General features: G+C 52.8%; 1 protein-coding gene across 3 annotated transcripts in view; it reads left to right on the top strand.

Moving 5' to 3' along the window:
• The window catches only part of PHF14 (PHD finger protein 14), a 79759-nt gene extending 54477 nt beyond the window's left edge, over window positions 1–25282 (top strand). Inside the window, exons 17-18 of one of the 3 annotated variants that reach the window (XM_056800586.1) lie at window positions 24630–24747; window positions 25102–25282. In XM_056800586.1, the coding sequence (XP_056656564.1) occupies window positions 24630–24747; window positions 25102–25218 (235 nt within the window). In that variant the 3' untranslated portion in view covers window positions 25219–25282. Of the gene's footprint in view, window positions 1–16340; window positions 17970–18881; window positions 20010–24629; window positions 24748–25101 lie in introns of those variants that run through there. The other 2 variants (XM_056800587.1, XM_056800588.1) reach the window with 2 other exon arrangements.
• The last annotated feature ends 205 nt before the right edge of the window (window positions 25283–25487 follow it).

Raw genomic sequence — 25487 nt, 5'->3', positions numbered from 1 at the left:
TGCCCGACCGGGCACTCTTCTGCTTTGGAGCCGACCCACAGAGGCAAAGACGGGCCGAGGGCCTAGAGACACAGAAGGGCTTGAGATCCCCGGGATCCAGGCAAACTCCGCCGGTCGGCTCGAGGCTCGAGCGCGGCTGCATTTCTGTCTGCCTTTGAAGGCAGGCTGGCGGTCAGGCGAGCTAAGCTTGTCTCCCCCAGTCCGAGCCTGACCACAACCTGGCACGGAGGAGGTGCGCAGAGGGAAACGGAGGCAAACGGGATCAGCGGCTCGCTAGTGAGCACGAGTAAAGCGCGGCTGGGCTCTTCCCGAGGCCCAGCCCAGTGCTCTGTGCCCCGCGGCCCTGCCAGCCACCCACGCAAGGAGAAGGCATCCGAAGAGGTCTTGCTAGGAGCAGGCCTTTTGGTTTGTCCCTCTCTCCAGGGACGAGGATGGGGGCAGCAGGCAGCGGCCACCCCTCGTCCTCCTGCTTCCTGGGATCTTCCCTTTGGCGGTGGTGGAGTCCTGCTCGGCCCTTGGTCAGAGGAGAGCCCAGGGCCATGGTGGCTCCAGGTCCCCGGAGGCCCAGAATGTTCTCCTTCCTCGATGCCCTGCTGTTGTGACCTCCTGGGCCCACTTTTAACCCCGGCCTTCTGCCTTCCGATCAGTACTAACTGGCTCCAAGGCAAAGCGTGCTGAGGGCTGGACGAGAGGGTTCTGCATTTGAACCCAGGATCCCCCTGTGCAGGACTGGCACTCTCCGCTGAGACACCCCTTCTCTTGGCCTTTGACACCTCTGTGTCCGTCAGTCCACGCAGGTCTCCCCGAGTTCCTCCGGATTTCTTACCTGTGTCCTTCACGTCAGTGTGGGCATGGGCCCCGAGTGCGAGCGGCGCTGTTGGGTTTGGGCTTTGGCTGCTGGGCCCTGCTTTCGACCTAGAGCCAGGAGGCCATGGCGGCCCCGCTCCTGACCGTCGGAGGGCCCGGGCGTTGCCAGGACATTCGGTCTCCGTCACCTGCACTGGCCTGGGCGCCGGCGCAGCAGCAGCACTTAGTCCGGTCTGTCCGGCGGCCTCTGAGCTCATCTCCAGCCGCCCCTGAGTGCACACACCCAGACGGCCGTCCCGCTCTTCTCTGGAAGCGTCGAGGAGCCGAGTGCCGTCGAAGGACCAACCGGCCGAATGACGGGCGTGTCCGAGCGCCTTCTCCTCGCCTCGCGCCCACTCGTGGAAAGCTTTTCCCTGCTCTGGTCTGCCCTTTCCTGACAAACAGCCGCCAGAAGAGTGTTGCTGGGCGCAGCCGGCACACGGGAGGCTCCCCGGGTCTCCTCACGGCAGCTGGCACGGGGGCGCCCTCACTCGAAGAGCATTCCTTTCGGCCCTGCTCCGTCCACCACTGGCCGGGCCTGCCCGCACGAGGACCCCCTCTGCAGGCTCCTTCACGGTTCAGAGACCCGGCGGCGGTCACAAGCGTGGTCTTTCTCGGACTGAAGGGGGTCGTCCCCGAGCTTCTTGGAGAAAACCCAGAGAAGGGCGACAGCCCCTCACAGCCGGCGAGGGAGGGAGAGGAACGGGGCGCAGCCCACGGCAGGCAGTCTCCATCGCTGGCATCGACCGCGCGCCATTCCGCCATCCGTTCAGACCTGCCCCCGAGGTCCACCTTCCCAGACTGGGCACCCTCCCAGGCTCAGACTCCAGGGGCTTTCGGTCGAGCTTCCCCTGAAGGAGGTGACGTTCAGTGCTCCGGGTGGGGGGATGCCCCCAGCAGCCCCTCTGGCTGCCTCCCGGCTCTCGGGGTGGCTGTCGTTCTGTGGAGATGTCTGGGGTGAGGAGGATGCTGGAGATGACCGTCATTCCCTCCGCCGCCGAGCCGAGTGCCAGAAGGTGATGCCTTAGCTGTGGACCTGGTGCCGCAGGAGGATTTTCCCAGAATCCCCAACTACCGGCATCTCTATGGAAAGCCTCTGTCAGAGGCAGCATCTGCCAGGAGGCCACCCGGCAGCTGGAGACCGCAGACAGGCCTGTCGGCCCTGGGCCCCCTCGAGCTCCTCTCAAAGGCAGGGCAGCTGCTGGGGGGCTTCGCCCGAGCTCCTTCTCTCGTCGGGCCTCACAGGGGCAGAGCGATGTGTCACGTCTAAGTGGAGAGCCAGCTCGAACCAGACAAGCTAAAGGGCCTCGGGCTTGCACATGGTGGTCAGAGGGGCCGGGATGGAATGAAGTTCTTCATCTAAGGATACTGTTCGCTGGTCAAACCCACCAGGCCCCCGCTTTGTACCAGGTCGCTGAGAGTTCGATAAAAACGACGACGATAGGATTGTCTCCTTGGGGTGCAGATGGGAGAAAATGGGGCCCAGACCCCCCTGGCAGTGGACCCAGTCCTGGGCCCGGGTTCGGCCCAATTGCTGCGGCTTCCCTCAGGGATTTCCTTTGTGTTTCATGACTGGACCTCATCCATTTCTGGTCGTTTGTCTCCTCAGTGAGATTCTCCGTGATCCTTTTTTGTGGCCCGGGTTCTAGGCCTCAGAGCCTCCTTCGTGCATCCAACCCTCTCTGCTGTCTTCCTTCCTCAGGAGGCCTCCATCGTGGTCGCTGCTCCGCTCAGCGGTCTCCTCGCTCCTCTGCCTCCCCCCCTCATCCTTGTTGCTTTGGGCTTTCCGGGACCTTCCTGGTCCCTTAGGCCGCCGCCCTGGGTCTCCCCGTTCTCAGGCGTAAATCTGATTCTATGACTCTTCTCCGTGCCTCAGGGTCCTTCTGTGGCCCCGAAAGCCAGGGCCGCCCTGGGGGGGTTCACAGCTTCATTTCCCAGGACTTCGTCATCGTCTGGAGGTGGGCAAAGGGAGGAGGCAGAACTGACTCCATGGGTGGATCTCCAGGAATGGGGAAGGTGGCTCAAGGCCTTCTGAGTGGCTTCGGCAGCCTCAGCTTCCAGCCTCGTTTCTGTGGCGCTCTCTCATCTCCCCGACTGCTAGGCGGCCTGGAGGCTCTCCCGTCCCCTCGTCTGCCCTCGAACCCTCTTTCCCGTGCCTCAGCTCTGCCTCTGTGAGGCTCGTGATGCGAGATTTCCCTTCGGTCCAGCCCCAGCGGCACTTGGCGTCCGATTGCGGGCCAACCGCTCGTGTGCCCCCGGCCTCCCCCGAGGGGTCGCTTCTTCTTTGGCACATCCCGTCAGCTTCCTCCTTGCTCACCCGGGGCGCCTCCTCGGCCCCTTATTTCTAACGAGGCAGCGCGGGAGGCTGACGGGCCGGGACCCTCAGCTTCTGGCTCCTGGTGTCGCTGGGGGACAAGACGCTGCCCATGAGTGCCTGGGCTTGGCTCGTGCCGCTGCTGCCTCGTGTTCTCGTCAGGAGCAGACTCGGGTGCTGGGCGTGCTCAGGGGGACCTTTCACGAGCACACGAAACCTCCCCTGCATCAGCGACTGCATCCTCCCAGGGTCGCTGATCACGTTCATTTCCGCTGTGTGGAATTGACAAGGGGTGTGTGGGAGGGGTGATGGGCTGGGGAGCCAAGATGGCGGGGAAAACGGAAGCCAACTGGAAAGCCTCTCTAACTTGGCACTGAGGAATCCAGAAAATGCAGAATGTCAGACATCAGAGAGGTAGTATTTGAGTTTGCCAAAATACTTTTTTCCCCTATTCTTTTAACAATCTTTATTCCATGGATTGGCTGCTGGGGAAGCAGGGGATAGAAATAGGAATATTTTTCAGAAAGCAAGTTTTTAAAATTAATATTTTTAGAAGAATGTTGGGGTGAGCGGAGCAGCTAGGTGGTTCAGTCAGATGGGAGGTCCTGGGTTCAAATGTGGCTCTGATACTTTCAAGACAAGTCATTTGATTGCTATTGCCTAGCCCTTACCGCATTTCTGCTTTGGAATCAATACTTAGTATTGATTCTAAGACAGAAAGAAAGTTAGGTTTTATAACATGAAGAAGAATGTCGGGAGAAAAGATTATTACTGAAAATGTGGTTTGCGCATCCCGCCATGGCATTAGATTTTTATTTTCAATCCTAATAAAGACTCCACAGTGTGAAAAGCAGATTTTATGAAAATATGTTTTTGTTATACTGTCCATTTTCCAAAAAGAAAATACAGCAGGTCCTCTGTGTCTATGGGGGAGACATCCCAAGATTCCCTGCCCAGCATGCCCCCCTCCCTCCCACCCCCTATTCAGTCCAAGCAGGGTCTTCTCAACCGATCTGATGCTTTGAGGCTGCCTGCAAGTGACTGGAGCCAGGAGAAGGGAGACCCAGATGGAGACCTTTCTGCCTCCCATTTACCACGTTGTTGGCATTTCCAAAGGAAAATAGATCTCAGAGTGGAAAGAGACTGCAGGAATTTTACAGATACACACTGACCCTAGAAGCCTGAACCCAACAATATGCGGTTTATGAGAGACGCCCCGTGAAAATAAGGGGCTAAAGCAGAACCTGTTGGGCTTCAGCTGCCGTCTGAGAGTCAGGGCTAGCTGTCATGATCACAGGCGAAGCAAGAACAAAAATAGACCTGACGAAAAGGAATGACAATGCTCGACACACATACACCAGAGGACATAGCATCCAGATTCTTAAAGGAAAAATTAAATGAGTTACAGAAGAAAATAGACAATAAAACTCTATTAGTGGGGACTTCAACTTTCCCAGCTCAGACTGAGATATGTTACATCATAAAATAAATAGGAAAGAAGTTAAGGAGACAAATAGAATTTTAGAAAACTTGACAGGATAGACCTCTAGAGAAAATTGAATGGGACTAGAAAGGAGAAAACCTTTTTTGTAGCTGTATACCTAACCACTATTAGATCATGAAAACTTCATAGCCAAATGCAGAAAAGGAGAAATGCAAATTCGTCCTTTTGGGACAATAATGCAATAAAAATTTTATTCAATAAAGGACTGTGAAAACAGATTAAAAATTAGTTCAAAACTGAATAAACCTAAAAGATGAGTGCAAGAACAAATCATAGAAACAATAGAGAGGACAATGAGACAGTAGAGCAAAATTTGTGGGATGTAGCAGAAGCAGAATTTAGGTCATATTTTATATTTCTAAATGCATACATCAATAAAAAGGAGAAAGAATAGATCAATAAACTACACATGCAACAGCAACAAAAAGAACAAACTAAAAATCTCTAAATATCAAAATAGAAATCCTGAAAAACAAAGATGGGATTAATAAAATTGAAAGTAAAAAATCCATTGAAATAACAAATAAAAGCTAGGAGCTGATTTTATGGAAAAGGCAATAAACTTAGATAAGCCATTGGTTAATTTGAGTAAAAAGAGAAAAAAGAAAACCATATTATCAGGATCAAAAATGAAAAGAATGTATGTACCACCAGTGAAAATGAAATTAAAGCAATCATTAGGAGCTATTTTGTCGAGTCTCATGTCAATGAAACCATCGATTTAAGTGAAGGGAGTGAGTATTTATGTTACCCAAATTCATAGAAAAGGAAATGGAGTATTTAACTAACCCTGTCTTTGAAAAAACAGAAGTTGATCAGTTTATAAATAAGCTCCTTAAGGAAAAAAAAAATTCCCAGAACCAGATGGATTTACAAGTGAATTCTACTAAACATTTAAAACAATTACTTCTAATCCTATGTAATATTATTTATTTGAAAAATTAGGTAGAGTCATGGAGTTTAGTAAAAAACAAAAAAGAAAACTAGACTAATAATGAATATTGATGAACAATTTTAAATAAAATACTAGCAAGGAGATTAAAGTGATTTGTCACAAAGATCATGTACTGTGACCAGATGGTCACATTTGTCCAGGAATGCAAGGACCGGTTCCCCATTAAGAAAACTTTTAAGCATAACTGACCTCATGCGTCCATAATAAAAATCATATGTTACGGGCATGATTGTAGCAATACTTGCAGATAAATCTTTCGATGAAACGCAATATTCCATACCTTTGAAATACTGGAAAGCATAAGAATGAATGAATCTTTCTTAAGTTGTTAAGTAGTATCTATGTGAAACCATGAGCAAAAAAGCTTTTATTTGGAATAGGGATTAACTGGACGAGGGGTGAAGCCAGGCTCTCCGTTCTCACCACTATGATTCAGGCAGGATTGTATAGCACTGAGACAAGAAGAAGGAGAAAGGTGCAAGAATAGTCAGGGAGGAAACAAAAGTCATTTTTTGCATATGACATGATTTGGAGAATCTGAGAGAAATCACCTGGTGACTTTTGAGTCTGGACTGGAGGATGCATTTTTACTTCTTGCTTTTGCTTTTGCAACATGGCTAGGTGGAGATGTGTTTTGCATGATTTCCTGTGTGTGTGTGATAGGATAGAACTTACTTTCTCAATGGGTGGAGGGAAGGAGAGAATTTGTAACTCAACTAGAAAAATGAGTATCCCGGATAAATGAATGAATAAACAACAAATAAATCAAATCAGAAAATACCCTTGCTTTTCTGACTCAAGAATAACTAGACCAGAGACTGGAAATATTTCAAGGTGAAATAACCATTTTTTAGCAATCCTCTTGTACTATAGTTTTTTCAAAATGCATATGTCCAAGCCAAGCCCAGAGATGTATGTGATGTCCAATCACCCATACACGATTAGATTCTAACAGGAGGATATAGATATAAATTAGGTTATAGGCTGCTTCGGGAGAGATTCATCAGCCTCATCATTCGTGATTTCTGCCTTTGTAGAGTGTCCAGTCCTTGAGAGCAGGGCCCTTCTGGCCTACCCTTGTCACCTAGTCACAGTGTCTGGTGCAGAACGAGTGCTTAGTCAGTGCCTCTTGATTTTAATTTGATAAATTTATGCAAAGTAACATAGTACGACAAAATGAACAATTGACATTTCTCCCCAAAGTGGACAATAGTGACCTAAGAACCAGAGAGTCGTCCATCTTATCTCACTAGCACATTCATATCGTAAGTTTATCAGAGGAAGACATGGAAGAAATGTGACAAAGGAAAGCACCACGCGAGCAAGCAGACACGAGGGGACCCACAATTTAAAAACACCCTGCCATTCCTTGGGCGGTAAGAGGACATTGGTGGAAAGTCTTTTGTTGATTAAATGAACCTAGCAACCCTCAGAGCCTCGTGCCCCTCTCGGGCCTTCACGCGGCCATTGGGCACCTGTTTAGGGAGTCCTTGTCCCAGTCACCAGATCTCTGCGTTAGACACCGCCCCGAGGCTGACGTCGAGCCTTCGTACCCCTAGTGAAGTTCATGTAGTCTCCATCTTCCTTGCCTTCCTTTCACCCATCAGCTGGAAAGAGGTTTGAACCTGTTGCCTCCCTGGGCTTTTTGTATGCTGTGTTGTCCTCTCCCCTGATCAACCTTCTGCTTTTTTAACCAATACAAATTGTTTGCATGATTTCTGGGTTTTTTGGTGTCCTTGAAATCTGCTGCTTGGAAGTTCCCTTCCTCCTCACTGCCTTCTTGTTTTCATTATCTCCCTTGAAATTCGTAACCGTTTGTTCCTCCAGAACAAATTTTCTAATTCTTTGGGAGTTTGGTTGGCATGGCGTTGAATGAGATAATTTAGGTGATATTGTGATTTTGATTTTAGTGACTCTTCCTTCGTAGGAGCAATTTTTCCTCATTCCTATTTAAGCCCGTCTTGCTTCTGTAAAGAGGATTTTGGATTTGTATTTACGTAGTTCTGATGTGTGTCTCAGTAGGTAGATGCTTAAGTATTTTACTCTTTGTGTCACATTATTTTGCCTTGTTTATCTCTGTTGGGTTTTGTTGTAAATCATTTATTTATTTTACATCCATTGCGTTCAGTTCGTTAAAAAAACACAACAACAACAAATAAAACCTCTTACCTTCTGTCTTAGAATGAATACTGTGCATTGTTTCCAAGGCAAAAGAGTGGTAAGGGCTAGGCAATGGGGGTTGTGACTTGCCCAGGGTCACAGAGCTAGGATTTGAACACAGGACCTCCCATCTCTGGGCCTGGCTTTCAATCCACAGAGCCACCTAGATGTCCCCATTCATCTCATTTTTAATTGACTCCCAAAGGTTCTTTAAACCATCATTAGCGTTTATTATACTTTGTCAAATTGTCCTGGTGCAAGGGAGCACTCTTGCTTTACTTCTGATCTTATTGCAAAGACCTTTCTGGGGACAGGAAGCAGCTGTGGGCCGAGGACGCCGGAAGCAGAGTACAGCCCTGTCTGAGTTCTCTAACAGAATCAGCGGGGCATGAATCCCAGACCGGAGCGGGGAGCCTTCAGCTCTCTTGCACAGAACCACACTCACTCCAGATGGAGCAGACCTACTCAGATACGGGTCTGGAATTGTTAGACCACTTTTGTTCATACGGAAAACTTGTAGACTCTCAGCCTGAGCTGTACCCCAAGTTCTCGGGACCTCAAGAAATAGCAGTAGGGTCAGCCCAGACATTCCCTACAAAAGAGACTGACCCACAGACCTCTAAAAGAGCTAAGATAGGCTAAAGGGGACGAGGTAGGCTCAAAACAATTGTGCAATCGAACAGAAAGAGTCGCATCATAAAAAAGTATTCTGGGGTACACCTAAGACAAACCCAGAAAAGGGGAAGGACTAATCACTTTTGCAAACAAAGGTAAAGCTTGGATATAACGTTTCATGAGCATACCTGGATAAGAAGGAGAAAAGGGTGTTTGAAAAGTTAAAAAACATTTTTTAAATAAATGAAATGAGAGTACAAGAGAAAAACATTGGAAAACGGAGTAGAAGCCTATAAGAAAGACCTGGAAAGTGAATTACGAGCATGACACAAGAAGCATAAAACGTTGACAAAGCTATGAGCTCTGATTAGAATGGATGAAATGATGCCTTTATGAGACATAAAAAAAAGTCCAAAGACTGAAAACAAAGAGAAAACATGAGAAATTTCATTATAGAAATGTATCTAGAATGAATGTAAGGATCTTTGGAGGGCCTGAAAGTGCCAGCACGAAAGTCAGAGCCAAAGAATAAGCAGCCAACGTCTCATTTCAAGAAATCTAAAAGAAAACTGCCCAGCTCTCAGGATCAGAAGGCCAGGCAGAAACAGAGTCTTTTCGATCACCTCCTGAAAGAAGCTCAAACACCAAACTTCCCAGGTCTGATAGTCCAAGAATCCAAGTACGAAGAAACCCCAGTGAAGACGATGGAGTAGAGGAGCATGACTTGTGGCTTCTGGAGCCGTCAAGACTCAAAGAAGGCCTATTCCCCGTGGGGGGAGGGGTCAGAGGAGAGAAGGACAGACGGATGTGTGGGTGGGGAGGTGGAGGAGGAGGGAATGGGGAAGGGAGAGAAGGCAGGGTTTTGCCGAGATGTTTGTTTTATTTTTTTTTGAAAAGAACACTTCTGCTTGATCCTCATTACATATAATGCTGGATTTCGGTTTCGGATAGACCAGTCCATTTGTTTTTTGTTTTTTCGTGTTTTTAACAGATGTTTTCTTTTGTCAACAACTTTCCCTAAATCTTGATGTGATTTCTGTCCTTGTTGTTAATCTTTTGTCGTGTTTGTAGTCTTCCTAATGTTGAACGAACCTGTATGTCTGATATAAATTTGCCGTGGTCATTGCCTATGGTCTTTACATCATATTGGCGAGGATTTTGGTTAATAATAACTTTTTTCACCCGTGTTCATCAAGACTATTGGTCTCTCCCTGTCTGTTGGATTCTCTGGCATCCGTGTGACAACCACGGAAGGGATTTGCCAGGATCCCGTCTTTTCCCAGTTTTGCAATCTGTGTAACGTTATTGCTCTTCGGGGGTGGGAGAGAGTTCTCTTGTCCGCTCTCGGGGTTGGTGTGCTTCTGCCCTTTGGGGTCCGTTTCCCACTCATCCCTCTCTTCCTGAGTCTGGCTTCTTGAAACGCTCCCCTGTTCCCTTGACCCGGACATTCCCCAGTTTAAGAACATTCATCCTGTTCACTAGTCCGTCTTCCTGCCACCTCCCAGAGCGGGTAGTTGGCCATTTCTCCTGCGAGTTGGGGTGCAGAGCGCCCCAGGAAGGGCCTTGTGGCGTTGGGGGTTCTTGCCTCCCCTTTGCCAGGCAGGCACCTGCCTTGATGGATTGCTTTTTGGAGTGTCACAGCAACCTCTTGCTCTGAAGCTCTCTGTCAAAGTATTGGCAGGTTCTAAACAGGTGACTACACGGGTGTGGGGCCGAGGGGGGCAGAGGGCATGAGAAGCAGACTGAAGTGCCATTGGGGAACGTGGGGTCGGCTTGGTAAGATGCAGTTTTCTAAGTCAGCAGGGACACGCAATGCCCCGATGGAGGAAATAATTGGGGTTCAGGATGCTCTCAGGCCGAGCAAGGACGCCCTCGCCCCTTTGGGGGCCTAAGACTTTAGCCTCACCTTTCACGTGTGGCCCTTGTCATTTATGCCGAATTTTAGGGGAGACTCCGCTCACGGTCCCTGGGGCACGTGCTGCTCGCTCGCCTGGCACACTGTCACGTGCTTTCTTTGTCAGAAGCCTTCCTTTTCTGCAGCTCTCATCCTAGGACGAGCTGTTTTCAAGCCTGAGGAGGGGGCTTGTGCCCATTTCTTTGAAACTTTATTTTAGTCTGAATTGGAGGAACCTGAGGAGTTGAACCCCAACTTTTGGACTCCCTTCCCAAGCCACGCTCGTTTTTGGTGACTCATGGACGATGACTGTTTCTAAAGAACTGGGGCCCCCGCCAGCTCTGATTTACGCAGCTGGCGTCAGTGTTCCGCTGAGGCTTCTGGGAGTAAAACCATCCTGGCAGCTGGGGGGGGCGGCGCTCCTGGTGCACTCCTGGTGCGCTTTGGGCAGCCCCAGACACACCCAGCGGAGCTGCACGTGCGTCTCCTGGCAGCATCCTCGTGGCGTTGTCTGCCCTTTCCCCTGGCTGGCGTCTGCCATTGTGGCTGTTGTCACTGTGGCCTGGGCGGGGCATGCTGAACGTCCTTGCCTCGAAGGCAGAGATGGCACAAGCCGGAGCGCGGCTTCTCAGGGAGGCCCGCCTTCTGGATCGGTCCTGAGGCACAGAAGGACCTGAAGCGCAGCCCGCCTTCTGGACCGGTCCTGAGGCACAGAAGGACCTGAAGCGCAGCCCGCCTTCTGGACCAGTCTGGAGGCACAGAAGGACCTGAAGCGCAGCCCGCCTTCTGGACCGGTCCGGGGGGACACAGAAGGACCTGAAGCGCAGCCCGCCTTCTGGACCAGTCTGGAGGCACAGAAGGACCCGAAGCGCAGCCCGCCTTCTGGACCGGTCTGGAGGCACAGAAGGACCCGAAGCGCAGCCCGCCTTCTGGACCGGTCCTGAGGCACAGAAGGACCCGAAGCGCAGCCCGCCTTCTGGACCAGTCCTGAGGCACAGAAGGACCTGAAGCGCAGCCCGCCTTCTGGACCAGTCTGGGGGGCACAGAAGGACCCGAAGCGCAGCCCGCCTTCTGGACCAGTCTGGGGGGCACAGAAGGACCCGAAGCGCAGCCCGCCTTCTGGACCGGTCCGGGGGGACACAGAAGGACCTGAAGCGCAGCCCGCCTTCTGGACCGGTCCAGTGGCACAGAAGGACCCGAAGCGCAGCCCGCCTTCTGGACCAGTCTGGGGGGCACAGAAGGACCTGAAGCGCAGCCCGCCTTCTGGACCGGTCCGGAGGACACAGAAGGACCCGAAGCGCAGCCCGCCTTCTGGACCGGTCCGGGGGGACACAGAAGGACCCGAAGCGCAGCCCGCCTTCTGGACCGGTCCGGGGGGCACAGAAGGACCCGAAGCGCAGCCCGCCTTCTGGACCGGTCCAGTGGCACAGAAGGACCCGAAGCGCAGCCCGCCTTCTGGACCGGTCCAGTGGCACAGAAGGACCCGAAGCGCAGCCCGCCTTCCCTGCCCTCCCGTGTCCGTGTGTGAGGGGGTGAGGGGAGGAGACGATGGCTGGGCCTGAAAATGTTCCTGGTCCGGCAGAGGCCCCGCTCAGCCCCGAGGGATTCCAGAGTGGCGGTGGCTGGAATTGGGGTTTTCCTGAAAGAGGGAACGTGCCACAGGCCGTGGGAGTGAGCCTGGCCACAGTGCCAGGGATGCGGCGGGGTCCGAGGAGCGCTGAACAGGAGCGTGGAGGAGTGAGACAGAGAAAGGGGGAGGGGGAGAACTCCTCGGCTCGTCTTTAACCGGCGATGCTGACAGACCGCTGTTCGCAGGCCCAAGAAGGGTGGCGGTGTGCCTCGGGCCAGCCTCCGTCCCTGCGAGAGCCCCGCGGAGCAGGGCCCGCCTCCTTTGGCTCTCCAGGGCTTGCCGACACGCTGGGCTCCCAGTGTCGAACGGCGTTGTGGATCCCGGTTTCGGTCTCCCCTTGTGGGCATCCAGCTTTGCTCTTTCAGTAAAGCGGGAGGAGCAGCCGGCACAGGGGCATTGTGGGATCGCCTCAAGTTCTGTGCAGCGAGCCAGCGAGGCTGCCCAGCCCTGGAGACCCTCCCCGGGCCACGGAGGGCCTTCCGAGGCTCCGCTCGCCCTTTCCGGCTCGCGGGACGTTTGCCCTCGGCGTTGACTCGCTTTCACCACGGGCGGCTCTGAGGCTCACCCACGCCGAGAGAGGGACGCTGGACGGGCGAGGAGCAGGCGGGCCGCCTCCCAGGCCGGGCGACATCTTCCTCCCGTTAACGCCGACACGGGGCTTCGCAGACCTGGAACTCCAGGCGGGTTCCATTGACCGCAGCGAGCACGGCCGCGCCAGGCCACGGTCCACGACGGGCCTCCCAGGCGGCGGGGGAGATGCTTCCTCAGGAAGAGACCGCAGCCGGCCGCATGGCGGGGCCCGTGCTCCGAGTCCTGCCGGGGGAGCTTCCTGGGACCCGAGCTGGGCCCGGGCTCGGGTTCTTGGCCCCCTCTGGGCGGTGGCGCTCGGGGAGGACGCGGCCCTCGTGGCTCAGGGCCCCACAGCGAGTGCTCCGGACCCTGGCGAGGAGCCCCGAGGCCCCACAACTGTCCGCAGCTTTCATTTAGCCCAGGCGGAGGACGCTGGAAGCGGGGCTGCCCGGCCCGGCCCGCCGAAGGCCCCATCCACGCACCAGTCCCGCCGGCGTCTTCTGCTACAAGGCGGCCAGTGCAGAACGACCGCCTCCGAGGCAGCGCAAGGAGGGAAGAGGCTCAGAGCCTCCTCCAGGCTGGCCACCTTTTTAGAGCCAGGATCTCCCCTCCGCTTCCCAGGAGCCCGTCACAGCCTCCCAGCGGGCCTCACACTGGGGTTTGGGAGCTCTTGATGGACTGACCAAAGCTAGACAAAGGGACACAATTCCATCTTCACAGCCGTCACCCCCGCCTGGCGGGCCTCCGGCCCCTGAAGCTGGCGGCCGCTCCGTCCCGATGGGAGCACGCTGCGCCTTCTCCCTGCTGGGCGGCATCCTCCTCCTGCCCGGGGGGATCCCGATGGCCACTGTGTGTGCCCAGGGGGCCCGAGACTCCCCTTTTAGGTCTGTTTCCTTTTGAATTCCTCGCCAGATTTTTGAATCCCAGACTCTGTTGGGTGATGCCAGCCTGGGCATGGTGCTGGCCTGTGTGGTGCCCGCTTGTATGGTACCAGCCTGTTCCTGATGCCAGCCTCTGTGGCATTGGCCTGTGCGGTGCCCGCCTTTGCATGGTACTGGCCTGTGTGTGAGGACGGGCTGCCCCTGGGGGTCCACAGACTCCCTCCCTCAGCAGGGCAGCGCTGTCTCGAGGCCGGCCGCTTCCTCTTCGCCCACAGCTGCCCAGCGTGCTCCCGAGGGCTTCGGCAGGCACGTGCCTGGCCCGAGATGCGCCGCCCGTTCCCTCCGTGCACCCCTTCTGCCCCCAACCTGGGGTCGTCGTCTCCCGACGTGTCCTGAACGTTGGTCCCTCGGAGCTTCCCAGAGGCCACGGCTCCGTCTCCTCTTCGGCCCCGACTGCCTTCCCTCCGTTCACCCGCCTGAATAGAGGCCTGTGGGCTGTCTCCGTCTCCCCAAGAGGTTCCCTTTTATCTGGGCTGAGACCTGGGGCCCGGCGGCCGCACACAGGCCCTGTGGGTCGTGGGTGTCCCACAGGCTTCCCCTCTTGTGACATGATGGGACGGGCTCGGCTGCTCGGGGGCCTCCGACCTCCCAGTCACCGTGACGGCTTCAGCCGGGGTCGGGGGGGTTGGGGTCAGCCCCGTCGGCCTCCGTTTCTCTCCCCAAAGAGGAGGAGGAGAGGCTGGTGGTCGGCTCTGGGCTGCCCTGGGAAGGCGGAAGTGTGAGAGATGCTCCTCGTCCTGGGCGTGGAGGAAGGGGAGGAGCCAGAATTCCCCTCTCAGAGTGGGCTTTGGCTTTCCCCAGTAACGTGTGTTTGTCCACTTGGCCTCTGATTGTCTTTGGCGAGTGGCTTCTCTCTTTTCCTTCAGAAGCAGATGTTAGCGCTAGCAGTGGGGATGCGTGCTGACCCTGGGGTCGGGGAGACCCAATTTCACAGGCAACCCCAGAGTCGCTGCACCTGTTGGCCTCAGTTTCTTCCTCTGTAAAATGGAGCAACAACAGCACCTGCCTCCCCGGGCTGCAGGGAGGGACGGGGCTGTGCCGATCCCCGATCTGAGAGTCGTCTGCTGCGGCCCAGGCGCTGGTCAGTGGCCAGGCCCACGAGCCGAGTCACGGTTTTCACCTGACTAAATCGGTCTTTCGTCTTCCTGGGCATCCCTGTCAGATAAACGGGCTGTAGGTGTTGGGCCGAGAACTTCTGGAGCCTTGGAGGCGCTCGTGTGGGCGGCAGCCACCTCGGGCGTCCTTCTCCGGCTTCGTGTCCATCGGGCCGCTCGGCTGTTAGAGGCAGCCCCGGCCTCCCACTCCTTCTGCCGTGCCCTCCCAGCTCCGCGCTCTCGGCCTTTCCGCCTGCTTGTGGGTGCCGCCAGCCCACGGTGCAACCTGGGGCACATCCGGCACTCGTTTCTAATCTAGGAAGAGCCAAGGTGCCTTCCCTGACGGGTTGGACGAGGGGCAGAAGGTCCCCCGACTCCTCGGTTTGGGATTCTGTGACACCTCAGATGTGCGCCTCCAGCCAAAAGAGAGGCTGTTTCTCCTTCCCTGCCGCAGCCATCCCTGATCTAGAAGAAGCGCCTTTTGCCCTTCTTTGTAAGGTCGTTGTCACTCGGGGACGCAGGACGAGTACTTGAAACCCAGGCCCAAGATGGGGAAGATGCATATGTAAAAGTCATTTCCCGAGTCGTGGAATCCGTGAGTGTCCGCTGCCTCTCGTGTGCCTAGCACTGTGCTCGGGGCCTACGGAGGTGAAGAGCGCTTGTTACAGAATTTCCGTCCCAACTTGAATCTGGTGTGCGGATCGCTGATTCTACATTGGGGCACTGTCACTGTGAAAGGCCATCCCGCCAGTGGTGCCAAGTGAGCCACGTGCCCTAACCCTAACCCTTCGGGGAGGCTCCTCTTCACAGTCTCAGTCTCGAGTCTGCCCAAGTGGACGCTAACTCTGTGCTCCCTGAGGCAGGGTCCCACCATCTTGTGGTCTGGCGATCCCCGTGGAATGACTTGGCAGGTGGGAGGGGGGGTCCCAGGGTGACTCAGCCACTGGGGTTCACAAAGCTTTTCTCCCAACATGCTTGAGGGGCTGGTTTCCCTTGGCTGTGCACCCCGACCTCCAGGCTGTCCAAGTGCAGGCACACACAGCAGCCCATTCTGGGGCCAAATGCCACTGTCTTGGATGCCCTGGCCAGCACGGCCCCTCGGCCCCTCGCGGGCTCGCTTCCTTCTCGGCCTGCCTCTGTCCCAGCAGTCAGGCAGAGCACAGACATCTCCAAGTTCACCTAACAGGCACTTTGGGGTCTCTGAAGACTTAGGGAGCTCCCGTTGCCTCTGTTCCCCCCAGCCCGGCCTGGCCCGGCCCAGGTACGTGTCTGTTTTTTCCCTTCCTGTTGCTTATTCTGATGCTGCCACTTTTCACTTTCTTTTTCTCCACGAAATGAGAAGCATTAAACACGTCTCGCATCGCTCCGCAGTGGTCCGCGGGGGTTGCAGCCCTGATGTGCTCCTGTTTCTGCCCCCTGGGCCCGGGCGGCTTCCTGCCCCCTAGAAACGAGCTGCACGCTTACAGTCACTCTTGAACTAGGCGAGCAGAAAGCCTTCAGCGGGTGACTCGCTGCCGCGGACTCGAGTGTGAGAAGCGTTGGAGAACACTGAGGTGGTTCGGTCGGAGCCCCAATTTTGGCTGGGATAGACCCACCTGGTGAATGGTGGTGTTCGGGGAGGCCCAAGCTTCTCCACGGCGGCAGTGGCTCCCTGCATGCTGCATGTCCCGTGCTGTTGTGCCACGGGTAGGAGAGGGTGCATGCTGGTGCCGAGCCGCCCGCCCGCTCTCCCTCCCTCCTTCCTGGCGCGGCCCCGCGGAGCAGAGCTGTTGTACGTCTGAATGTTAATGCTCTTTTCTTGTCACTTTACTGTGTAGATGCCCTTCATGAGAGCCGGCTCGGCCACAACGCGTCCTCGGAGGCTGTCCAGAGCCCCTTTTATAAGTGATTGGGAGGGCGATCCAAGTAAAGGAGAACAGCTCTCTGGTGCGCTCCTCCCTCCGCCTCTAAGTGTGCAGAGAATCTCATTGAGTGCTTTGTCGTCCGTCCGTCCTTCTTTCTTTTGGGCCCTCCTCTGAAACCCTTGACTTGTGCATGGTTGGAAATGCTGGATTCATGTCTTTGCCGGCTTCTGCGCGGTGCTGGGACTCGGCGAAGAGGGACAGACAGACTCTGGGACTAGATGCCGGGCCTCTTAGCGTGGACACGCTCGCTTAGCTTTCCGCCTCTCGTGGAGCTTGACGGGCGTAGTCTTGGGTGTCGTTGGGCTCCCGGGTTCGGGCCCACTTGGTTCTCCCCAAACCCATTCGTAGTGAAAGTGGGAAAGCGTCCCGACTGCCCCGACTGCCGCGGGTGCCGGCTCTGGGTCTCCAGCCGCAGCGCGCCTTCCCCGGAGGTAACACTCTGATCCCAACCCGGAATTGCCTGCAGAAATGCTTTGAACCTCTGAGTGCTCCGGCCCGAACTGCCTGGGAAGACTGTGCCGAAACACGTGTCCGTGGCAGCAAAGCTCCTCACGGAGAGCCCCGTTCAGTGGTAGAGGTTTGGGTGGAAATGCATTAAATGTGGAAGCAGCGCTGAAACGGCTCTGGGCGATGGAGGGGGAGGCCGGGAGAAGAGGCTCTACTTGTGCCTCAATAGAGGCAACCTGGTGCGCGTCCGCGTCGAAGGGGGTCTGTGCGTGCAGGAACGACGCTCTCGAAGGTCCTCACGGCTGCGCCGGGCCAGCCTCGGGAGTGCTTTCTGTCTGGGCCTGAGAAGTCCGTCCTGGCTTCTTGTCCTGCCAGAGGAGTGGGAACAAGCGTCGTTTCTGGAGCCTCCCCGCTGGAGAAGCCCCGACGGCCGCTGAGCCCTGGAAAAGCCGCGGCGCGCGGCCGGCCGTCTGCGAGGCCTGTCAGACGCTCCCTGGGCCTCGCAGCTCACGGAGGCCGGCTTTCTGGGCCCCGTTTGAGGACCTTTGGGTCACCGCAGAAGCCATCATGGCCTCTTGCTGAGGCCTAATGGGCCTCCCGTGGTCCACGCTGTCCCCCATTGGCCCCGCTGCTCTTCCGAGGGAACACGGATCTGTGCTTTGCCAGTCAGCACCTGGCGCCGGGGAGGTGGTGTGAAAAGAGCCTCCACGGAGAGTCCGGCCTCCCCTTGGTGGTGGTGCGGCCTTCAAGGCCTCAGGGAGGCAAAGGAATGACTAGCCACTGACCAAGAGCCACAGCACGTGGAGCGGTTGGGACAGAATCTCATTAGAGGAAGCACCTAGAATAAAAACGGAGAATTCCTTCCTTTTCCCGAGAGCTCCCCCTCCTGTGCTGGCCGGGCAGAAGACGGCGCAGTGACCGCTGGTGGTCAGAACCTCTGCCGTGGTTGCTTCTTTTGTCAGAGCTCAGTCAGGGTCCCATCGCCCACCCCCGAGTCACCCTCTGGAACCTGCTCTCCCAGCATGCCGTGCCCGATGCCTGCTCCATGCCGTTCACTCTCTGTCCGTATTTATGATTAAAAAGATCCCTGGCTAACAGCGCTTGTCTAGTTTTTATTTGGAGACTCTTTTCTCCCAAAATACTCTAGTGCAGCTTGGCAGAGGGGTTTCCCGTTTTCAAGATTCGATGGCTAGTGAGTGCCGGGGGTGGCAGCTTTGGGGCCGCTCTTTGTGAGAGACTGCGTGTGGCCTTCAGCATGTTTTGCATCTCTTCTTTCTCTAAAAACGCAGGCCTTCCCCATGCTCTCTCCCAAGGCTTTCTGGAGGCCGGCTGATAAGGCCGCCTGCTGTGCCCGGAGAGGAGATACCATGAAATTGTTCGCTGGTTCGGGTCGTGCTGGGCTTTGTAAATAAATTGAGATTGACCTCCCCCAGCCATTATCTCCGTTATCTGATTAGAGGGACACTATTGATTAGAGCATCATTAGTTAATTATGAAGCGAGAAATACAAAGTTATGTGGGGGCGCCCAGCAGGATGACAAAGTTCCAAGGGCACGAGCAGATGGAGATGAGTTTGTTGAAAGAACAAAGCTGAGCTTGCTTCAGGTACGGAGATATGAATCGGCCCCTTTTGCTGCATGGAGGTACTTGATCTTATTCCATGGGTTTTTCCATTCTTATTTGCATTCAGATGAGTTTTCTTTTGCTGAGTCCTGCATCATCCCCATCGTCATCATCATCCCCCTTTATTCAGGAACTCAAAAGAAAATTTGTAAATGAGACAATTTCTTTTGAGTTAACCTAATTTATGAAAAATAATTTCTCTTATTTTTCTCCCCCAAAGTGATTATTCAAAGTTGCTTTGACCAAAGTGTGCCCTGGATTTAACAGAAACACTTAACACTTTAAAAAATTTAATTGATAAAGATATTTTTTGTGTCTTGACTTGCATAGAAAGAAAAAGGGATGTATTAATATTAACATGAAATGCTATTTAAATTTTGGCAGGGTGAAGAATTGTGTACATCTTCTCTAATTTGGAAATATTTTAACACATGGGATACATCTTAAGATATTTGGAAGGACTGACAGTTCTGCAGGGATGGAATCCATCACCATGCATTTTGAGAAGAGTTTTGGGGGGGAAGTTTATATAGATTCCTTTTTAAACATTAAGATTAATTTTTTTTCTTTACAAAAAGTATTAATTTTATAGATCTGAGAGGGAGAATAGGCAATCCAACTCATCACTTCTACTGTGGAAAAGAAAAGAAATGGATTCAATGTTTTTGATGCAGAGCTAGGCTCACCGATTGCTTGAAGCCAGCTCCCCATTATGGGCCATCCTAGTCTTGGGAAGTGAGTCCAGTGGGACACTGACTTCTTGCAGAGAGAATCGGACCACCTAAATGGTGAGGTCCTTTGCACATGGCAGGCTCAGTTTTTCTCCAATACTGATGTGGTTGCTTGGATGTAAGAAGTGCTGAAATATTTTCCACCAAAGGGTTAGCCAAAATGCCATTGAATGGGAATGAAAGATTCCCTGCCATGACCTGGGCTCTCAGTGTGTGAGTCAGTCAGCAAAGGCCTCACTATATCCACCCCTGACTGATTAGGACGTGTGTCATGGATACTGTGGAAAGGGGGGTTCAGGAATCCTGCTAACACTTGACGTTCACGCAGTTTTATTATATGCCACCCCAAAGAGTTCACCTTTGAATTGTACTTCTCTCAAGGGCCTTCTCTCTAGGGTGCTCTGAGTAGCAAGCCATGTGGTCATTGCCTTTTGGTAAAGGAATGCCTATGAAATGAGACACGAGGTCGCTCTGTGATTCAGCTTTGCAGGAATTAACTTTTTTTGAAACTCAACAAGCTGAACTCTTTATGTCCCTTAAGAAATCATATCTTGATGAATGCAGATTCAGTAGGAATTAATTAAATAATCAGATTCCCTCTGAAATTAGACAAAGAAGTTGAATTTATATCTCATTCCACAAGTCAAAACCAATATGTCCTGTTCTTCGGTGGAGTCAGTTTGGTGCTGTAAGAACTCTTCCTTAAAAGTGTAATATGCCTTTTACTCCCCAGATGTTGCTTTTTTCTAGTCTTTAAAAAATAAAAGCCATTCTTATTCTTGATGTTGAATATTTTTAGCCTCACATCAAATAAGCATTTGGATAATGCGAAAGCCACGTGTTCTATTGGCATATGAGGTTAATAATTTTAATTCTTTATTAAATTATATTGTTTCCATCAACAATGGATCAATTATTATAAGACAATTTCTAAATTTTAATTCATTTTAAATTGTTATACTAGAGAGGAGATGCAGAAATTGTCCATTTTATAAGATGGGACCATTTATATAAAGTGAATGGTCTGTGTCAAAAAAACCCAAACCCCAAATTCTACTAGATTATGCTCTTTCAGTCTGTTTTTAATTGGTGGCTTTGTGCTAAGTGATTCCATTACAGAAAAGTATTTATTTTCATGCCTTCTGGAAGACTTATTTATTCATGCCACAGCTAACGGGATTTTGTAACCAAAACAAAATCGTTTTTGTGGGTAGCCATGAGGGCGTTAATACAGACTGTTGGGCTTCCCAATTGGTAAGTAGAGTGATGGATGTGTAGGGCTGCTAATGGTGTCTCTGTTTTGTGTCTTTGGTGTTTCTTTTTTCAAAATTGGCCACTGAGTCATGGCCTTCCACAGTGGGTATTTCTGGTACTGGTGTCCAGAGAAGAGTGTTTTCAGTATTGTTACCCAACTTCCCAGAATGGCTGCCCCGAACCCTCCACATGCAAATAGTTAAAAACCTGGTTTAAGAAGCCCATAATTTCAACCTTAGAAGGCACCTTAGAGGCAACCTCAAGCAACTGATATCACCTCAACAGTGTTCCCAACAAGCAGGTCCAAACTTTGCTGAAAGACATGGGGTAAGGGAAGACCCATTCATTCCACTTTCTTGACAGCTCCCATGGGGAGGAAGTCTTCCTCTACTGGAAGCCTCTAATCTTCCTCTGTGGAATTTCTACCTCCTGCTCCTAATTCTGTCTCCTGGGGTCAAGCACATCCGATCCATTTGTCAGTCCTTCATGTACTCGAAGCCTATTATATCTCCTGAGTTTTCTCTTTGGGCTCAACAGTCCTGTTCCTCCAGGTGGTCCTCATGAGACCTGTCAGCATCCCAGGGGCCCTCCTGCATAGTCTCCCCCTCATCAGTGGGTTTACTCTATTTTGTTGCCCAGAATTGGATGCAGAGCTCCAGATGTGGTCTAGCTAACTGAAATCAGATACCACCTGTAATTACCTTCCTTTCCACAGAGACCACACTCCTTGTAAGAAAGCCCACGACTGCCTCTTCTCGTGATCACCACATCGTACTACACTCTCCTCTTGACCTTCTTTGGCCATTGACATCCATCCATTACCTGAAATCTTCCATATTGTCTGCAGATAGAAATATGCATCTCTCTAGAAATGCGCATATCTAGCTAGCTCTATCTGCATGTCTGTCATCTGTCATCCATCCATCCTTCATCTATCTATCCATCCATCTGCCCTTCTAGTCATCCATTTCTCCATCCGTCTGTCTTTTCTCTTTATTCCAGGGAGAGGCAGTGGGGGGGCGTTAGGGAGGAAAGTCCTAAGCTTAGGAGAGGCATGAGTTTGGGAGCTCAGATACCTCTGAGGAATCTTGTGCAAGTCCCAACTTCTGTGAGCCCCAGTTTTCTCACCTATAGAATGGGAAGCATACCTGCCTGCCTCTCAGAGTTTCTGGAGGGTCATCCTAGCTGATGAAGCACCCCATGAGCACCAGCAGTCATTGTGGTTCTTGTTGTGTGACTTATGTGCGTGTTTATATTAAAAATGGCCAGGAAAAATGTAAAGACAGACCCTCTCTTTGGAAGACTCCTTTAATCACTGCAACCCCCTTTTCTCTTTGCCATTTAATCTCAATCAATCAATCTTAATCAGCTAAGTAAACAGTTTATTAGCTGGAATTGTAGAGAGAATGAAGAGATAACTTCCTCCACAACTCTGATGTAAGAAATGGATTTCCTCCCTGAACCACAAATCTTCATATAAGAGGATCATTTAGAGGAACTGAGGCTGTTTAACCTGGAGAAGAAAAGGTTTAGGAGGAGACATCACACCTTCCTTTAAAATATTTGAAGGGCTCAGAAGGCCAAATAGTTGGCCTTCTGGGTGGGGGAGTGGCAAAAAGGCAGAATTAGCCTTGATGTTAGAACTACCCCCAAATGGTGTGGACTGTGGGGTCCCCTTCCTTGAGGTCTTAAAGACTAGTTGGAATATCACTTGGTAGCCGTTTCTTGGGGTTCATTTTTCATGAGGCCTCTGGGCCCTTCCTGACCTGAGATTGTAGGATTCAGACATCTACGTTTGAATATCCCCAGCTTGGGTTACAGTAATTTCTACTCCCTAAAAACTTTTCTGAGGTCAGAACTTGAAGGGCTCACCAGCCATCATTCTCAGAGCCAGAAGAAAGCCTTGCACCCCCTTATCTGACATCCTGGTAAGGCAGTGAAAGCCATTTAAGCTTGGGCAGGATGTTGCTGGATGCTGTCACCCTTCCATATTTAGGGAGCGTGCTCTCAGGGTCCCATGCTCCAGGGAACCCTGCATGTGAGCAGCAGTTTGAGATGCTTGGTTGTGTCACTTAATTCCAGGCACATACACAGGCTGGGGCTCCAAAGTGGACCAGATGCTCTGGTCATCAGGTCTCATTGGAGCCTCACAAACCACTATGTCAGAGCCTATTGGTTTCCTTGACCCCAGTGTGAAGAAAAGAAAACCTGTCCAGGGAGGTTGGCCCTGTCACCCACCAAGTAAGTAAGAGAGGCTCCATGGTCTAGGGTACAGTCCTTTGTTCCCATACCAATAGGCACTTGGCACAAGGAATGCCTGCCTGCCTCACTGACTGAGCTGGGATTGGCCCAGACCTCTGTGCCAGGAGGGATGAGACCAGGAAACACTAATGATCACTCTCCAAGCTTGGAATACCAGCATCTTGGGACATCCTAGATCCCAAGAAGGGGCTGACCCTCAACCTCTCGGGTTGGAAGGGCCATTCTTTGGGGCCCTAGGGTAGAAGCAAGAGCAGTGATTGGAGATTGCAAAGAGGCAGAAGGAAGCCCAGGAGAATGAGTCATTGAAAAAGCATTAAGGGGTAATCACAGCCCTCCAGGAAGGCAGGGGCATATTTCTGAAGCAATAGTGTTCAGAGTACGATTTCTAGAAATCTGGTCCTGACATAGCCGAGTCCCTAAAAGAGCTGCCTGGAGAGTTGAGCTGTTTGGAAACATTCATTCTTGAAGGGCTGGTGATGGAGATTGGAAGGAAAACATCAACCCCTGAGCCCAGTTGGGTAGGTAAAGCCCAAGGCCCCACACACTCCAGCCCAGGCCTTCTGACTCCTCGGCCAATGCTCTGTGCATGACCTTGTGCTGCCTTTGATACAGTTTTTGGAACCTGAACTTCAAAACAAATTCAGCCAGGGCCCAGGCCACCATGGAGACAGCATCTGATGAATGCTCTTCCAAATCCTTCTCGTTTCTGGAGGAGTGGGGGGATTTCCTGATGTTTTTAGTTGAGTTTTAGAAATGTTCAGTCTTGGCAGCGCAGAGTAGTCATTATTCAGAGAAGCTCAGCCTTTCCCTCGACTATCTCATTGCTCCTGTACTCTCTGGTAGGAAGCCTTAGAAGACAAAGCACACTCTCCCCAGCCTCCAATGGCTTTCCCTCAGGTGTCCTCTCCCCTGACTATCTCAGGTTTGAGGGAGCAGGGTTAGTGGAGACATCAGGGTTGGAAAGCTGCCATCCTTAAGAGTCTTTAGAGGGCCAGAGTCTCCTGGCCTGCTTTGCTGACAAAGGCAACTCAGTTCACCTTTGAATAGGAATGGACTCCCCTCATCCTTTCTTAGAGGTCTGCGGGGAGGGTCCCTTAGCTTATGAAGCTTGAATTTCAGCAATCAAGAGATTCCAATAAAGATGGACAGAATGGATGGTGAGAAATTGGCCCTTTATTGCAAAAGAAGCCTGGGCACAGGCAAATCAAGCAGGCACAGAGCCCTTCCCTAGTAGATGGAGGCATTTCCAGCCCTCCACAGCCCTTAGATAAAGGACCATTTTCACAACACATAATGAGGCAGTTGTTTGCTAGTGGAGCGCGGCTGTCAGCGCCAAGAGATGAGAGAAAATTTAAAATCTGTGACCTGTCGGTGGCAAACATCATCCAAAGACACGTTAATAAGCTTAAAATAGTTTTATGGAGGACTGCAATGTTTAAAGCCAGCGCAGCAGGATCCAGCCAGGTGAAGTCAGGAATCAATTCCAGTTCTCCCCTTTCCCCCAAGTTCTCTAGGCTTGACTTCACAGCGTTAGAAGGGAACCAAAGCCAATCCCGCAGTGGTGGTGGGGGGGGGGGGGGGGGGGGGGATGAAGATGAATTGTTAGGTTGGAGTCACATCCGGGTCTCCCCAGCAGCAGTGCCGACCTGTCCTGGCCAGGCCCCGAGAGCCCCATCCAGTGGTGGCTTTCAGGCCGTTGGCGTTCGAGCTCGTTAGTATTCCTGTGGTTGTCGCTCTTTGTTTGCTTGCTTGAGTCGGGGCTTCTGCCTTGTCTGTGTCGTCTTGGCCCCCCGCGTGGTGAGCGGAAGAGGCGAGAGTCGGAGAGTCCAGTGGCGGCCGGCCTTTCTCTTGACGCAGAAATACAGTCTCCCTGTTTCCCCCGCAGGTGTGATGGCTGCAGACTCTGCTACCATTTGGGCTGTCTGGACCCTCCCCTGAAAAAGTCTCCTAAGCAAACAGGCTATGGATGGATATGCCAGGAGTGTGACTCCACGTCTTCCAAAGTAAGTGAGAAAGCTCGCAGGGAGAGAGGCGCCTGGCCCGCCCGCTCGTGCCCTGGCTCTTAGGACTGACGGACGGCCAGAAAGAGCGAGTGAGCGTGCGAGCCTGCGGCCAAACAGGAGGGAGGAAAAGTGCACCTGGATTGTATTCTCTGGGTTTGCTTTCAAGGGAATGGCGGGAATGGCTGGGCGTGCGTGCGTGGGTGTGGGCGTGCGTGCTCGTGCTCGCGTGCCTGCCTGCCTGCTCACGTGCGCCCGGCACCGCCTGGGGTGAGGGCGGTGGTGCCCTGGGCCCTAGGAGGAGGCGCAGGCCCCCTCCCGACACGTACTTGTCGCTCATGGTCCTTCCTCTCCCAGACGTTCCGGTGCCCGAATAAGCCATCGGCGGTGTCGAAAGGAGAGCACGAAGGCCACGGTCCCTCTTCTCCGGACGGTTCTTCAGAGCAGCCCGGCGATGGCGTCCCAGGCCCCTAGTGGCCCATGTTTTGCTGCCGTGTACTGTACGCATTCCGGAACCAATAAACTTGTACTGAGCTCACATGGGTCTAGTTTGGAGCGTCCTCCATCGCCAAAGTGCCCAGCTTCGAGGCTCTCCTGAGCCTCTCTGGGTCTCCCAAGCCCCAGAGGCCTTCGGGAAAGCCTGGGGCCAGCCCTCTGGGAGAGGTGGGAAGGGGCGGGGCGTCCTCCAGAGGGGCGGAGTCTGGCCTCCTAGTCTGTGTCCCTGTCCAGCTGCAGCCTGGGAA

Source organism: Monodelphis domestica, chromosome 5, assembly GCF_027887165.1.
Source record: "Monodelphis domestica isolate mMonDom1 chromosome 5, mMonDom1.pri, whole genome shotgun sequence".
Classification (NCBI taxonomy): domain Eukaryota; kingdom Metazoa; phylum Chordata; class Mammalia; order Didelphimorphia; family Didelphidae; genus Monodelphis; species Monodelphis domestica.
This window is presented reverse-complemented; position numbering and strand designations above follow the sequence as displayed.